We start from the raw sequence: 16,209 nt of genomic DNA on the forward strand, positions 1-16,209 counted from the left end.
CAGCAGGACAGGAATGTAGGGAACAAGATGATTTCATTTTATAAGGGTTCCTGTTCCCAGTACATCACTATTCACCTGCCTTCCCCCCCTCTCTCCAGCCTTTGGTTTTTCTCCTCTTTTTTTCTTTTTTTAACTCAATGCAGGTTCCTCTTATCTCCAGGTTGTTATTTAGACTGACCTGTGTAGCACTTCTTCTGGGTGGGACCTTCAGAGTTATCACTGGCCTGGCCAGTGGCCAGCATAGGTATACAATGGTCCCATGGGGGAATCTGATGGGAATTAATAACTCTTAGAGTGTGTCCTCCCTCTGTGTTCATGATGTGCATAGAAAGGACTGATCATATATTTATAACCAGTGGGAATTTGTCTTCCTTCCCTAACACTTCTTTTTAGTTTCCTCTTTTTCTTTTTGCTTTCAAGCTGGTATTTTTTCCCTTCCCATCAACCCTGATTGAGGCACTAATCACTTGTTTGGAGATTATTTGCCCCATCCAGATTTCCAAGGCATTGTTAATGATGCAGGAATGTAAATCACTTGCTCAGTTTAGCTGTCACCTGCTTTAATTATCCCCTGAGTTCCTTCAAGACTTAATCCAATGAACAAGAGATACTTTCCTATCTGAGTCACTTCTCATTGACTCACAAGGGAAGAACAAGGACAACACATGTACAACAGTAGATGACCTGACTGAAATGAAGCAGTTTTGCCTCCAGGCCCTTTTCATCTCCCCATAACACTGCAGTGCTTGGCAGTGAAGCTGGAAATATCCACTCCTTTGGCTGAGGATTGGCAGAAGTGTGTTGAGTCTTCCCAAACCAGTAGAAAACATGTCTTGAAGATGTCTCCACTGCCCAGGTGACAGGCTCAGCTTGTCTCCCACCAGCTGAAACAAACATCACAGGTTTGGCCTCCAGATGCCTGAAGATTTCAGGAAGATGTTTCTGTCCCAGAAGTTTCTGGCTCCCAGATTATTTCCCTCTAGTAAGAGTGAGAGAAGCAACCCTGTGGTGATGTTTCCCAGCCAGGTGAGCTCTTTGGCCTGTCTGGTGGTCCTGGCAAATGGGCAAAGGGAGGTCTGTGGGAGACAAGAATGATTCTTGGGCACTTGTCACAAAGCAGAGCACTGCAAGCATCCCCAGTCACACCAGCAGCAGAACTCACACAAAGCTTCAACTGGTTGAGCTTGGCAGGAACTTCTGGAGATGGTTTAATCCAACTTGTCTGCACAAAGTAGAGTCACTTGAGCAGGTTGCCCAGGGTTGTGTCCTTTTGGGTTTGAATATTGACACAGATAGGAAAATTCATTACCTCTTTGGGGAGACTTTTCCAACATTCAACCACCCTTAAAGAAAGGTTTTTCTCAGGTTTAAGTAGAATTCCCTGGAATTCAGTTTGTGTCCTTTGGCACAAGTGTCCTGTCACTGAGCACAGCAGAAAACCCTCCCTTCAGATATTTGTAGATGCTGATAAGATCCTCCCTGAGCCTTCTGTTCTCCAGACTGAACTTCTGTTCTCCTCCCTGATCTCTCAGCCTGACTTCTTAGCATAGGTGCTCCAGTCTCTTCATCATCTTTGTGGCCCTTCCTAGAACTTTCTCCAGTATATCCATGTATCCCCTGTCCTGTGGAGCTCAGAACTGGACACTGAACTCCAGGTGTGGCATCACCAGTGCTGAGTAGAGGGGAAAGACCACCTCCCTTGACCTGCTCTTCCAAATGTGCTCAGGGGGCTGGTGGCCTTCTTTGCTGCCTAGGAATGTTGCTGATTCACCTCCAGCTTGGTGTCCACCACAGTCCTCAGTTCCTTCTCTGCCAACCTCCTTTCTATGCTATGAGCCCATCACCTGTCCTGGTGCCTGAAGTTATTCCTTCCCAGATGCAAGAGTTTGCACTTCCATTGGCTGGACTTCCTGAGCTCCCCCCATTTTTCCAGCTTGTGTCAGTCCCTCTGAAGGGCAGTCCAGCCAGCTGGTCTCTCAGCAGTTCCTCCTAGTTTTGTTTCATCTGCAAACTTACTGAAAGTGAGCTCTGCCCCATCCTGAAGATCATTAATGATGAGGAGGAGCAGTATTGAGCCCTGTGGCAGCCCACCCGTGACTTGCCTCCAACTAGACTTTGTGCCACTGCCCACAACCCTTTCAGCCCAGTCACTCCACCAGTTCTCAGTCAACCCCACTGTCCACTTCTTAACCCAAACTTTGCCAGCTCACCTAGGAGCGTGTTGTGGGAGACAGTGTTGAAACCCTTAATGAGGTAGAGATACACAACATCTGCTTCTCTTGCTTCATCCATCAAACCAGTCACCTCATCCCTGAAGGTTCTCAGGCTGGTGGGGCTTCATTTCCCCTTTGTGAATCCATGCTCACCCCAGGGTTGTGCTGCTGCTTTTTGTCTTCTTCCCTCCTCTCAGGATCTTGATCTCCATCACCTCCCTGTCACTGCAGCCAAGGCTGCCCCCATACTTCATATTCCCAGCAAGTTCTTCCTTGTTTGCAAGTGTGGTTTGGCCAACTCCTTGACCACAGGCAACACAAGGAGTTATGAGAGAGCTGGGTTGGTTCAGTCAGGAAAACAAGCTGAGAAGAGGGAACTCAGGGGATCTAAGAGGATCTGACATTAAAAATAAAATAAAATTAAAATTAAAGAGAAAAAAAATGGTCAAAGAGAAGCCTGAGCTGGGCTCTCCTTGAGGGCCACCATTGGCCACAAGATGCAGGAAGGGAAATTCTGTTCAGATTGAATGAAAAGTATTCTCCATGTGAATCTCCAAAAACTGGAACAGGAGACCAGGAAGCCTGTGGGGTCTCCATGCTTGGGATGTAGTGAAGAGCAGGCTCAGCTAATGCATTTCTGCCTCCTCTCCAGGTGAACTTTCAGCATCGTGGGCCTGAGTAGAAGGAACTTGTGATTCTGGTGTGTCAACCCATCCAGCACAGGGCATCCCAGGGAGGCAGCACAGGCAGATCTGGGGCCTGTCACTGCCACCTTCTGACAGGAGAAGAAAATGCAAATCCCTGGGCCTCGCCCAGTCCTCATGGAAGGCAGGGAGGAATTTTTTTTGGATGATTTGGGTAGTTCTTCATTTCCAACGTAACGAGAATTCGGGTTTCACAATCATTTGGTTCCCACCAGCTTTAGGATGAGACACCTCCATGTGAAAAGAAAAGAGGAAGAAAAAACATTCTACCTAAACTGCCTTGAACAAACCATGAGTTGAATTCAAGTGTGAGCAGCTGCACTTTGCCCATAAAAAGAACCTGAGCACTGCAAAGTGGTCCCATGCAAGATGCCATCACCTTACATCTACAAGAAAGCTGGGGAGGGACTTTTTACAAGGGCATGTAGTGAGGGGACAAGGGGTAATGGCTCAAAACTTCAAGAGGAGTGATTTAGATTAGACATTAGGAGGAAATTCTTGACCATGAGGGTGGTGAGACACTGGGACAAGTTGCCCAGAGAAGCTGTGGCTGCCCCATCCCTGGCAGTGTTGAAGGGCAGGTTGGATGGGGCTTGGAGCAGCCTGGGCTGCTGGGAGGTGTCCCTGCCCATGCAGGGGGTTTGGATCTAGATAATCTTTAAAGTCCCTTCCAACCCAAACCATTCTATGATTCTAAGATCTCCTGAGAGCCTGTTTTGCTGTTGTTGTTTTTTCTTCTTTGTTTTGTTTTTGTTATCATTCCTCGAACAGTTTGGAACGTGTTACTTAATGCTCCTGAAACCAGCAGGTTTAACTGGTCTGAGCTGAGAAGGAGGCCCAGGTTCATACAGCTGACCTCATCCCTGCAATTTTGGCAATGAGAAGACAGAATCAGAGCCAGGAGCACCTGGTGCTCAGGGAGAACAAGGTGAGACTGCTCTGGGTGACGCAGGCACGACAAGAATCCGTATGAAATTAGATAAACCCAGTTGTTCTTTGTGTTAATTGACATGGATGAAGGAGAGCAAGTCATGCTACTCACACCTCTTCCCTCCACGTGAAGACAGGCTGAGAGAATTGGAGTTGCTCAGCCTGGAGAAGAGAAGGCTCTGGGGAGACCTTAGAGGAAAGAACCCTCATAGTAAAGAATTTATTCTTAACATATCAAATCTAAATCTCCCCTCTTTCAGTTTGAACCCATCCTCTCTCACCCTATCACTTGGTACCCTTGTAAAAAGCCCAGCTTTCCTGAAGCTCCTTCAGGCACTGGAAGGTGCTCTAAGGTCTCCCCAGTGTCTTCTCTTCTCCAGGCTGAGCAACCCCAACTCTCCCAGCCTGTCTCCAGAGGTGCTCCAGCCTCTGATCTCTATCTCTATGGCCTCCCCTGGAGTCCTTCCAACTGTTCAATGTCCTTTTCATTTTGGGGACTCCAGAACTGGACACAGAACTGCAGAGAGGTTGTCATGAGAGCAGAGTAGAAGTGGAAAATCACCTCCCTTGACCTGCCAATCACACTGCTTTTTATGTAGCCCAGGACATGATTGGCTCACTGGGCTCCAAGGGCACATTGCTGGCTCATCTTCAGCTTCTCATCAACCTATATTCCCAAGTCCTTCTCTTCAGGACTGTTCTCAATGTGGAAGACCTCATCCTGGGCCTGTCTAGAGACAGGTTCCCATGGAGCAGCAGGAGTGGGCAGGTGGGAGGCAATGTGAGCAGAAAGGACAGGAATGCTTGGAAGGATGGGGGTGTAGCCTCCTGGAAATGGGTTTCTTCTGTGCCCATCTGTTGAGGTGTGTCATCCTGTCCTGAAAATGTTCCCTGTCAATGCCAGTCCTTTCCTGTTCCCAAAGTTTGTAGGCCACACTGCAAAATATGGATTGGAAGGAGGGACTGCAGGGCAGAAAAGCCTTTCCCAGGAAGAACATAGCTCAGATTGGCATTATCCAGAGAAAAGGAAAGATATTTTTATGTCTTCCTTTCAGAAAGCCTGTGGCTGTTCCTAAGAAACTCCCAAGAGTCCATTGCTGTTATCCTGCATTGTCTTGCATTCCCTAGGGAACATAATGTCCTTTCTCCCACGGGATCCAACTGGGCTCCCCGAAGTAATAAAGCAGTAAACCAAAATTAGAATGACACATCTTTGCAAAGCTGCATGAAAGCTCCCTGGTTCAGAAGAGCAGGGGCTGGTCTCCAGAGCAACCAGCCCCCACATCTGAGGGTCCATGTGTGCATCTGTCTGCGGGCAGGAGAGGGGTCAGAGCAGCCCCAGCAGCACTGCAGCCCCAGGGAGCTGGGGAAGAGGAGCAGCTGCCCACAGACACCCACACAGTGGCCATGATGTGCCCAAAAGAGCCACCTTCTCCAACAAGAAAGAGCATGGGCTGGAAGGACAAATCCCACCTCCATTCCCAGTGGGGTCACGGGCAAGTCAAAGGTATTTATGAGTGTTACTATTGAAGGCAAAGACAATCCCTGCTCTTTATCCATCACCAGGAAGAGACTCCAATGGCCCTGAGATGACATGTATGGATTTATCACTTCCTAGAGTCTATAGGCTCAGCCTCATGTCTGTCCTCCTTTTGACCAGCCTGCAACCCCCAGTCCTGAGCTTTGTATCCAAACCCAGCACTTTATTTTCACACCAAGCCAGAGGTAATATCTGTGTAACCATAAAAAAAATAATGTGTTCCAAGTGAATCTTTTTTAGTAATTTCATATATTTTTATTAGCTTATAAGAAACAGTAAGTAACACACACTACACTTACACTTCTGTTAATATATATAAAGGAATCAATGTTTCTTTATGCTGTTACAATAAAGGCAATACAGGATTACAAACCTCACATATGTGTATCAGTATCATCAACACTCCAGTGTAACCATCTCAGTGAAATGAGATCATCCAACAAAGCTGAAATAAAATGTGTCAATATTTTTTTTTCTGCAACACTTTATTGGCCTTATTATAGTTTCATGAAGTGTTTCAGCTTTGATGAAATGGTAGGCTTTGGCTGCAAAAAGTGTTCCCTTGGAAAAACGTTGGTCCTGGGAAGCCTGATAAGCTTCTCATTTCTCAAGTTACACTATCAGTGCAAAGCAGGACAAATTAACACATCCAGCCTGTCTCTGATGCTTCTGATTCTCTGCTTTGCATGCAATTATCTGGTTACAGGTAGCTGGTGCTTGGCTCCCTTTCAAGTGTTAAGGGTTACCCCTTGACTTGGGAGATCTGGGTTTCAAAGCATCTCTCCCAGGTCTGGCAAAAGCCAGTAGATGGCAGGGCTGGCCCAGGGCTTTACTTCCCTGGGTACCATGGATATTCCCCAGATGCCAAGTTGGGTGTCTCCCCATTCCAGTTTCCTAGTCTCAGCCAGCAGCTGTACAGGGGTGAAATGACTCCTTTAGGATCAAGGAAGGAATCAGAGTTGATCCTGATCCCAAACAGCTGAGACCTGCAGCACCTCATTGCTGAGGGTGACCCTGCAAGCACAGCCCAGCATCAGAGTAAAAAAGGCATTGAGACCAGAGGAGCAAGGGGTTTGTGATAGCACCCTAGACCTCTAAGCATCCAGATGTGCACCACAGCTGCCTTTCCTGGAGACAGGAGAGCATGGATGCCTCTATCTCCAGAGCCACCCAGAGCAGAGCCACAAGGCTTCCCACAGGGGTGGTGGGATCACAGCCTCCTTCATGGCAAAGAGAGTCCCCCAGAGGCAAATTATTTCAAATAACCCATAACTTGAGTAAATTAACACCAAGCAAAGACGTTCTTTGAGTAAGGATATGGATCCTTTGAGTAATGATTAAGCAACTGGCTTTCTTTGTTCTGGCCGTTTGTGCAAGGAAGTCACATGAGGTTTCTGTTTCCCAGAAGGAAGAAACGGTTTCAACATTCTGCAGACAAAAAAGCCCTCAAAGACAGTTGGAAGAACTTGGTTCATTTTGAAATGGCAAGCAGCAAACCCAGCAAACCTGGGTGGAAAGGGCTGGTGCTGCAGAAAGCTTGGAGCAGGTACAGACAACACACAAAAACGAGAGAGCCCTTGCAAGGACAGACAGCAGCAGCTGCCACTGAAATACAGCCATTTGCAGGATGGAAGCCCCAAAAAAACCCCATCTCCTCATGAGCATGCTCCAAAATGAGCAGGTATTTGACTGAAGCTCTTTTATTTTCCAGTGAAAACTGTTCTGGGGTGTTTTCTGCTTGCCCAGAGCCAAGCTGCCTCCTCACAACCCCCCTGGCAGAAAAGGTGAAGATCTGTCTTTTCTGCTGAGCTTTTGATCTCTAATTCCACAGTCCAAAAAAGCACATTCAAAGCACTTAAGGGCTGTCCCACTATGGCCCTCAAGTTGTAAATCAGGCATTTGATTTAACAAACCACCAGTTCTAATGCTCTATAAATGCCAGGTTCTTGCTCTTTCTTTATATTGTTATTAATGTCTTTAATTACTGCAGTTGCTCATTTTCAGGCTTTACACCCCTGGGCTTTACAACAGCTGAGGTGATTTCTGGTGCTGGAGATTTGGGGGCAAAAAGAAGAAAATCTCTAATAGGCCCAGAGTTGGCAGAACTGATCATATGATGCTTGGGATTAAACTGTGGAGCAACACCTCTTGCATTTGAGAAGCTGTCATACCCTCCCTTCCTCTCAAACATACATACTTCCATCAAGGAGATCTTTGCCACATCTTTTAAAAAAAAAAAACTGAAAATACCTCTTCTTCCACATACTAAGCATCCAAGAACACAGCACATGAGGAGGAAAGACAAAAAGACAGTGAACAGGGGGGGGAAAAATCTCCATACACAATCTATTCATCATCTCTAGGCTCAAGAACACGTGTGGACTGACCTTCAGATCTGTCCCCTGGCAATAGCATTAATATAACTTGTTATTTGTACAGGATAAGTAACCTGGGGAATGCTCTTCCCAACAGCCCTTGCTCACTTGCATGTCACTTGCTAGTCCTTGGCACGAGCAAACTCTGAAATGCAGAGAGAATCATAGAATGGGTTGGGTTGGAAGAGACTGCAAAGATCATCTAGTTCAAACCTCCCTGCCATGGCCACCAACACCTCCCACCAGCCCAGGCTGCTCCAAGCCCATCCAGCCTGGCCTTCAACACTGCCAGGGAGGAAGCAGCCACAGCTTGTCTAGGCAACCTCTTTCAGTGTTTCACCATCTTCACAGGAAATAATTTATTCCTAAAATATCCAATCTAGATCTACTCTTTCAATCTGAAACCGTTTCCCCCTTGTTCTATCTCTACACGTTAAACTCCCTCCCCAGCTTTCCTGGAGCCCCTTCAGGCACTGGAAGGTGCTCTAAGGTCTCCCTGGAGCCTTCTCTTCTCCAGGGTGAACATTCCAACTCTCCCAGCCTGTCTTCACTGGATAGGAAGGAGATGGCCACTGGAGGAGACACCCAGCTGTCATAACCCTTCTTGCAGCTTTAACCCATAGGACTGTCCAGTGTAGCATCCTCAGGAGCCTTGTACAGGCATGAGAAGACATCAGGACACAGCTTTGCTGGTGGCTTTTAAAGTCAGTTCTTCACTCACAGCAGAGGTGTTGTCAGGGGGTAACTGGGTCAAAAAATGATGCCCTATTACCCAGTGGCTAGAAAAGTACAGCCCAATGAATTGCAAGGTAGAGCACTCTGGGTGCTCTTAGCTTCACCCTAGGGCATCTCCACACCTCCAATCTGCAGCAATCCCACAGGGCCTACAGCATCTCCTCACAGCAAGTGTCAAGAAACAAATCAACCTTGCAAACAAGGTTGGTAACCTTCTTGGGAGGAAGGCTCAGGCACAGGCAAGTTGGGAAATATTTAACCCATCTCTAGTAACTTTTTTTTCCCCACCTTTTCCTGTGCTGCAGGTGCATAGTAGAGGTTCACAGCTCACCTCAAGCCCTGTGGTCCTACCAGAGGTCCCAGCAGGTGAGGGAAGATGCATTAACCAGAGGAAGGCACATCTCAGGCCCAATGAGACAATGGAGTCAGCGTGGTACATTCTTACCAAACTCATCATCTAATCACAGGTCACATCACAACAAAGGCTGCCATTAGCAGCTGGGTCATTTTAATTAAAAGATGGGAAGGAAGAGGAGGGGAAAAACATGTCACCACTTTTCTTGCAAATATTTCTATACATCTGCACACCGTGTTTCAAGAGAAGCTGTTTCTCACTCCCTTCAGTGGAGATGCAGGTATCATTGACAAGTGTGTGCAGCTTGAGTGGTTTTTGTTTGGTTTTTTGACATGAAATGGAACCAGGTACAAGGAGGACATGGCTAAAGAGTGCCCATGTTACACCTTGATTTTTGCTGCTAGAAGAGAAAAAAAAAAGCCCAGTGCACCTCTGATCAGTGAGTGGAGATGACAGCAAGCCTTTGCCTGACAGTTTCAAGCTCATTTTTGGCTTGTTTTGTGTCTAGCAGGTCCACAGGTAGGCAAAGCAGGTGGGAATCCAGCACGATGAAGCGATGGCAGGAGGACACATCTCCCATGGGATGGCAACTTCCAGGAGCAACACTGTCAAGACTTGGGAAGATCCTGGGATCTGAGGGACAGGAGTAGCAGGTTTGGTGGCAAAGTCACCTTCTGCAGTCCACGTGCACCATCAGCCAGGGGTTGCAGGTTGAACCTAAAGATCTGAGTAGTGATATCTTTGCCTTTGACTTCATAAATTCTTGCAGAGACCTGTTGCCCTGGTATTGATGTTATTGTCTATCACCATCACGTGTCCAAAGTCAGGAAGTGGAGACACCAAGTCTTTGTAACATGCAGACTAATTTTTAGAGGTCCTGTTCCCAGTGAGCTTCATCCAGTAGGAGTAATGGGGTTGACTCAGATGCCAATAATTGCCATTTTCACTAAAATGCACCCAAAAAACACAATTCCCAAGAGAGGTGAGACAAGCAGGCCAGGGTGTTCATCAGAAAAGAACAGGATGGACTTGCTGCTCAGAGGTGAACTGAAAAGAATGTTGAGATGAAGCCCTCAAAAGCTACTTGAGAATGTAAGAGACCCTTGTGCTGGGCATAATATTTGAGTTTCTTCTAAGAGCATTTCTAATCTCTCTGTCTGAAGCAAGGAAACACACAGCACACGTCCCAGCTCAGGTAACAACAGGAGCATGTTTATTCAGGTCTGGCACTTACAGAGCTCAGAGGGACAAGGTACATGGCATTTGGTTTCCAGAAAAAAATCAGCCCAGGATCAGAAGAAACGGAAATGATTTTATAAAAAGAGGCTGTAGCTGCAGGGGCCAGGAATGTGTCTCCCTTCGGGTCATGCATTCCCAGTGCCCAGAACACCCATGTGCTGGGAGCACACCAGTGCCAGGCACCTCCATGGAGGTGAGAGGCAGGAATGTCTGAACACTTGACCAGATGGTATCTGGGGTGAATTGGTTCTCAGCGAGTCCCAGCTTTGTTTTAATCAATCTTAGAAACGAGGGGGGTAGTATTAGGTATAAAAGCAGAAACCCTTCCAAAATGATCCACCTTTGCCAAGGAGGTGTGAGAGTGCAGTGGGGTGTGTCCACAGAAGGAGGAGAACAGCTTGGCCAAACTGCCCTGGTCTCTGATGCTGGAAGAGCCTAAAATCTGGGGAACAACCACCTTGGAAGCCTGCTGGGCAGCAGAGGATCTCCTTGCAGACAGCGACAGAGAAGATATTGGTTAATGAGACCTGGGACAGCCCGTGCAAGATGGCTCTTCCTTGGCCAGCCCCATCACTCACGAGCCCTCAGGATGTAGATGAAGCTAACCAGGACTCCCAAGGCCAGGACTGTGTAACTGGCTTTCACACTGCTGGAACCACTGATGTTGCAGAGGAAGGAGTTGCAGCAGTAAACGGAGGCAGCCGCTATGCCCAGGTTAATCCCAGCACTGGGGCAAATGGGAGAGCATCCTTTGGAGATGGACTGGCCAGACTTGCCACCTGAATTGAGGTTAGGGCAGGAAGAAAGAAAGAAAAGCAAAAAAAAAAAAAAAAAAAGAGAGATGAGTTGATAACGTTTCTATAGGCTTTCTGATCACCTGTTGTACAAAAGGAAGTAACAGCACTGAAATAGCCAAAGCATCACAGGGGGAGAATGAAGGGCCTCCTGGTGTCAGGCTATGACAATAATCTCAGCCAGCCCACACATCTCCAAGAAAACCCATGACTACCTCCCACACAGGCTCTACAGACTGTGTAATACCCCAGAGACACCCCTGCCAGGCTGCCAGCCAAAGTTTGGCCGCTCCAGTGAAAAATCTCAAAAATCCCACTCAAGCTTGACCCTGAGGCTCGTGGGGTGAGACAGGGAGCACGGGACACACAGAGCACAGGGGAGGCACTTGTGAGCAAAGGCTGTGCTTTGAACATCAGCTGTGAGAGAGGCACAGCCCACATTTAGCAGCAATAAATAGGGAACCATCAGCCCTGTGCTACAGTGACAGGTTTATGAAGGCTCCCGACCTCCACTTGTGCATGTGTCACCCACCCACGTTGAGGACCTTGCAAGTCAGGTATGTGACACCCCTCCTTCCTGCAAGGGAGAAGAAGCCAGGCCAGGCTTGGCTCTGGGCTCTGCAGTGGCAGCAGAACTGCCAGAGCAGCCTCCTTCCCTACAAGCAGCAGATGGGAAGCACAGACCCTCCCCACCCTAAATCTTTCCTGGCAATTAGGGAGGAAACCTGCTACTCTTCCTTCCTGGCAACCCCACCTCATCCATGGAGAGCAAAGAAGGAAAGTGGCAATTGAGGATGAACAACCCAAACACAGGGTAACAGGAGGAAGAGAAACCCTGGAGCTTTCTGACAGAGTAAGACTGCAGCATCCTCCACATTTTCATTTCTTCATCAGCAATGTTCCCACCTCAAAGCTCCCCTCAGACTCCCAGCATTGGTGCAGGCACATGGACTTGAACGTGACTCCGTCTGGCGGCCTCCTAAAAATTCCCTTGGGATGGTCCAACACTCAGTTGCTAAGCAGAACTTTCCCCTTTTTCCATCCAAAGGAGGGAAAGCCTGAGGGAAGCTCAGTAAGTGACCCAGGAGAGCAGCCAAGAGGGGCAGAAGAAGGTTCTGTCACTACTCACCTAATCCCACTCCAACGTACGTTGTCACACAGTGGTCTTCATTCTCCCCACACTTCACAGGCTTCAGGCAGGCCCAGTTGGAAGATGCATCCGAGCAGGAAAAGCAGATGAGTGTATGGGCTGCAAGGGAAAGGCACATCTCAGTCAGGGGCTGGTGGGAGGACCTCTCCTCACCTGGTGGTCCCCACCTCCGACACACGGCACGCGCTGTGCTTGGCCACAGCCACGCTTGATATTTTAGCTGTAACAATCTGTGATAGGGTTTGGGTTTGGTTTTTTCCCCCAAATAAAACCCATGGCCATGTGAAGGATTCAAGCATAAGATACATTTCCAGCTCTTGACATGCCCAACAGGGAGCTAAAGCCTCAACACAACCACAGGTCAGCCTGGCACTTTCTGGCACGCTCCTGTTTGCACCAATGGTGGGTTCAAGCTACAGCTGCCAGCTTGAAACTAAACAATGGAAGCAAGTTCAGGCCTGCAACCTGAAGCCTGAAATTTGGGTTTACTCTGCTCAGCTACCACAGACACTGATAGGAAATACTTCAGGCATGAGCACGTGTTTGAGCTTTCTGTGACCTGCCTTTGGCAGGAGGGTACAAAGCCCAGGCTACACGTGAGCGAGTGCACGAGGTGGAAACAATTTCTCAGCTAGAGCAAGCCCAAAAAAACCTGCAAGGACTTGCACTGTCCTGCTACTCAGGGAGCCACAGCACAATGAAGGCACCATATGCAGCCAACCTTTTGAATTTGGAGCAAGGGGACAGGAAAAAAAAAACCCATGTCTTCCTCCATGGCAGGTTGCCTGAAATGGTTTATCCTAGACCAGCAGGATGGATTTCACCAGCTGGTTCCCATCCCACATCCTTCAGATCTGCCCAAGAAAGAGGAAAGATTGGAAAAGAGCCTTCAGTGATGGGAAATGGTTGTAGAAACCTGGAGAAGAGGCAGCTCCTGGGAGACTTTAGAGAAGTCTTCCAGTACTTGAAGGAGCCACAGGAAATCTGGAGAAGAACTTTTTAAAAGGGCAGGGAGCAATAGGATGAGGGGGAATCGTAAGCTGAAGGAGGGTAGATTTATATTGCATATTAGGAAGAAATTCTTGACTGTGAGGTTGCTGAGACACTGGGACAAGTCGACAAGAGAAGCTGTGGCTGCCCCATCCCTGGCAGTGTTGAAGGGCAGGTTGGATGGGGCTTGGAGCAACCTGGTCTAGTAGAAGGTGTCCCTGCCCATGCAGGGGAGTTGGAACTACATGATTCTTAAGGTCCCTTCCAACCCAAACCATTCTGTGGTTCTATCAAACAGCCTGGACCAGTGACTCAGAATCATAGAATCATTCTGATTGGAAAGGACCTTGAAGATCATCAAGCTCAACCATAACTTAAATCCCCTATCATAATCTAATTTACCCATTCAGTGCTTAAATCACGTCCCTAAGCTCTAGATCTACATTTCTTTTAAATACTTCCAGGGATGGTGACTCCACCACCTCCCTGGGCAGCCCGTGCCAGTGGCCAGAAGGGACACACACACTTTGCAGTGGACAGATGATCTCTGTATTTTACATCTAAGAACATCACATCCACGGTGCAGTTGATGACCTGCATATCTGCAGACAGGTCAGGCCCACTCCTGATGTTCCACAGGCTGATTTTGAGCAGTCAGATGGCAAAGCCTTCCAATGAGGCACTGCCTTTCTTGGCTGTGCTTAGAGGATGCAAAATGAAGTGAGGGCTGATTCATGATGGGAACTGCAAGGCAGCATCAATCCTGGTCCTGCCTCTTTCAGTCTCACCACAAACAGATTATCAGAAGGAGATGAAGGCAGTGAAGCCCTGGGAGAGCTCCCTGAGGCTCAGCTGTCCCTTTCATAGGGTATTTTGAAGAGTAAGTTGGATAAATATTGGCCAGCAGCTGTGCCACTCTGCTGTGGGACTGCATGACCTCTTGAGGTTCTCCTCAGTGCTGTTTTTCTCAGGAAAAGAAAAGCTTTTTATGAGAATATTTGGATTAAAAAAATAGCAATTGTTCTCAGAAGAATGACTTGTGAGAAATCATGGCCAGGGCAGGGAAAGAAAACAAAAACATTATCTCAAGGATAATCAGTGTGTTAGTGGGAGATCCTGAAAGTCACATCAGGGCCATCAAATGACTCTGCTTTGGAGACAAAGACAACACCACAAACCTAGGCAAGAATTTCCTGGACTGTCTCACACATCCTCCAAGGTCATCAGTCTGCCAAGGATCCTTGCAACAAAGAGTTACCTGCAGATGTCAATGCAGCAGCCCCAACCTACACACAGCACCCAGGATTCCAGGACCACCAGTTGAGTCAAAAGCCCCAGGAGAGCTGGGGAGGAGGAACAGGCCAGAGACAGGCATTGAGCCCACAGGTGCTCATTATCCCTTGCTGAGCCCTCAGAGAATTCCCCTGGATGGCATTTTTTACCTTCTTGGCCAAAACTCAAGACCTCCAAGCAAAGATTTCCCCTGTTCCCTTGTCCTCAGCATGTTTCTGTACTCCAGTCCCAGGTGATGGTGACCTGACCTTAACCCTTCTCCTTGCAAGAGAGGAGACAAATTGACTCATCCCATTTCACACCAAGAATGAAGTGGATGACAGGCTTCCTGTGGGCACTATGACAACACCCACATCCCCATATGTATTTATTTGCTCACTCTATTCATTAGAGGTGCCAGATACAAACGTATCAAAAATATTTGTACGTGCACATAAAAGTCCTCCAGGCATTAATTTCTCTGCCACGTGACTAAATCTCTGCTCTCCCACCTGTCCCTGTGTTTTTCTTTGTCACACCTATGTATTATCCCTTCCTGCAGACAAAATCTTTCCAGGTGAGGTGAGTCTTTAAACACAGTTCAAGACAGGAAATAGTCAGTTGGAACTAGTGCCACTTTCTGCCTCTGCAAACCAGATCACTAAATAACTAAATCATCCACTGCAGGGTGAAGGGAACAAGCAGGCTGAGTGTTTTAGACAAAAGGCACAGGAGGGGTGGTAGGATTATTTTATGCAGCTGGAGACAGAGCAAAGAGTTGGAGCTCAAGGCTACAAAAAAGCACCAAAATCAAAAGGAAAATAAAACCAAACACAAACCAAACCCCAAGACTGAACAAAGCAAAAGGGAAGGCTCATTTTCATCCAGTAGAAAAGGCAGGATTCTTCCACAGGAAGAATTTTATGTGCTGATTTGTTTGCTGCTCAGCTCCTTGGGAGGAACAAAGAGCTCCCAAAAGGGAGCAGATCATCTGGGGGAATTCCTCAGATAAGGGGCTGGATTCACTCCTGCAAAGAGCAATGCAGGAAAAAGAGGGGAGGGGGGGAAAGTGCTTTTAAGAGCCCATTCTGGAGCTCCCATTCTCAGCAGCACCAGTGAAAAATGCTGGGGCTTCAGCAGCTTTTCCACCCCATCCCTGTGCCAAACACTTTTCTCTTTCCCATTGCTCTCTGACAAGACCCTTACAGACCATTTGCCAGCTTTTCAGGGCACTTGGAGCAGCTTTTCTGCAAAAGGCTCTGGATGTACTGGAAGCATTTGGGGATCAAACTACCTGCCCTATATATAAATACATATATATATTTATATATATATATATACCTGCCCTACTATAAACCCTCCTGCCTGGCTCATCACTTGACTTTCAAGCTGCAACGTTTTTTTTGGAGGGTGGGAGAAGTGAAACTCCTTCCTGCTTTGGGCTCGGACAGCCCATCCTCCCAGTAAGAACTGAGCACACACCAACTGGGCTGGGAAGTCCTTGGATGGAATGGCCACGTTTTTTCCCGGATCCCACTGGGAGGGGGTGCACGGGAAGGGCAGCAAACAACTTGTTCCTTCTCAGCGGTGTCCTCGGGAGAGGAGAAGGACTCGTGTTTCCTGAGCAGGGCTTCAGGGGGCCCTGAACTCTCCCGTTTGCTCTTTGTTTGGCTTCTCCAAGCATCGCCATATGGAAACAATCCGGGCCCTTCCCCCCGGATTTGGGGTACCCAGGCACGGAGCGGTTGGGAAGGTGGGGATGGAAGAGCCCGAAACTTGGGACAACTCGCAGTTTTCACGGCCAGCACCAGGATAAGAAGCACCCCGAGATGTGCAGCTCGGAGCACAACGTGTCCCCTCGGGGCTCAGCTCCCCGCAACACCCCAGCCTGCCCCCATGGGTGCCTGGGGGG

At 48.0% G+C, this 16,209-nt stretch overlaps 1 protein-coding gene across 1 annotated transcript in view; it reads right to left on the bottom strand.

Moving 5' to 3' along the window:
* Nucleotides 1-10,661: 10,661 nt before the first annotated feature.
* The window catches only part of LOC104398097 (lymphocyte antigen 6E), a 25,438-nt gene continuing 19,890 nt past the window's right edge, over nt 10,662-16,209 (bottom strand). Inside the window, exons 4-5 of the mRNA XM_010008141.1 lie at nt 12,015-12,134; nt 10,662-10,870 (exon numbers count right to left, since the gene is read on the bottom strand). Of these exons, the coding sequence (XP_010006443.1) occupies nt 10,662-10,870; nt 12,015-12,134 (329 nt within the window). The remainder of the gene's footprint in view (nt 10,871-12,014; nt 12,135-16,209) is intronic.

This window comes from Chaetura pelagica, unplaced genomic scaffold (assembly GCF_000747805.2).
Source record: "Chaetura pelagica isolate M959 unplaced genomic scaffold, ChaPel_1.0 scaffold292, whole genome shotgun sequence".
Classification (NCBI taxonomy): domain Eukaryota; kingdom Metazoa; phylum Chordata; class Aves; order Apodiformes; family Apodidae; genus Chaetura; species Chaetura pelagica.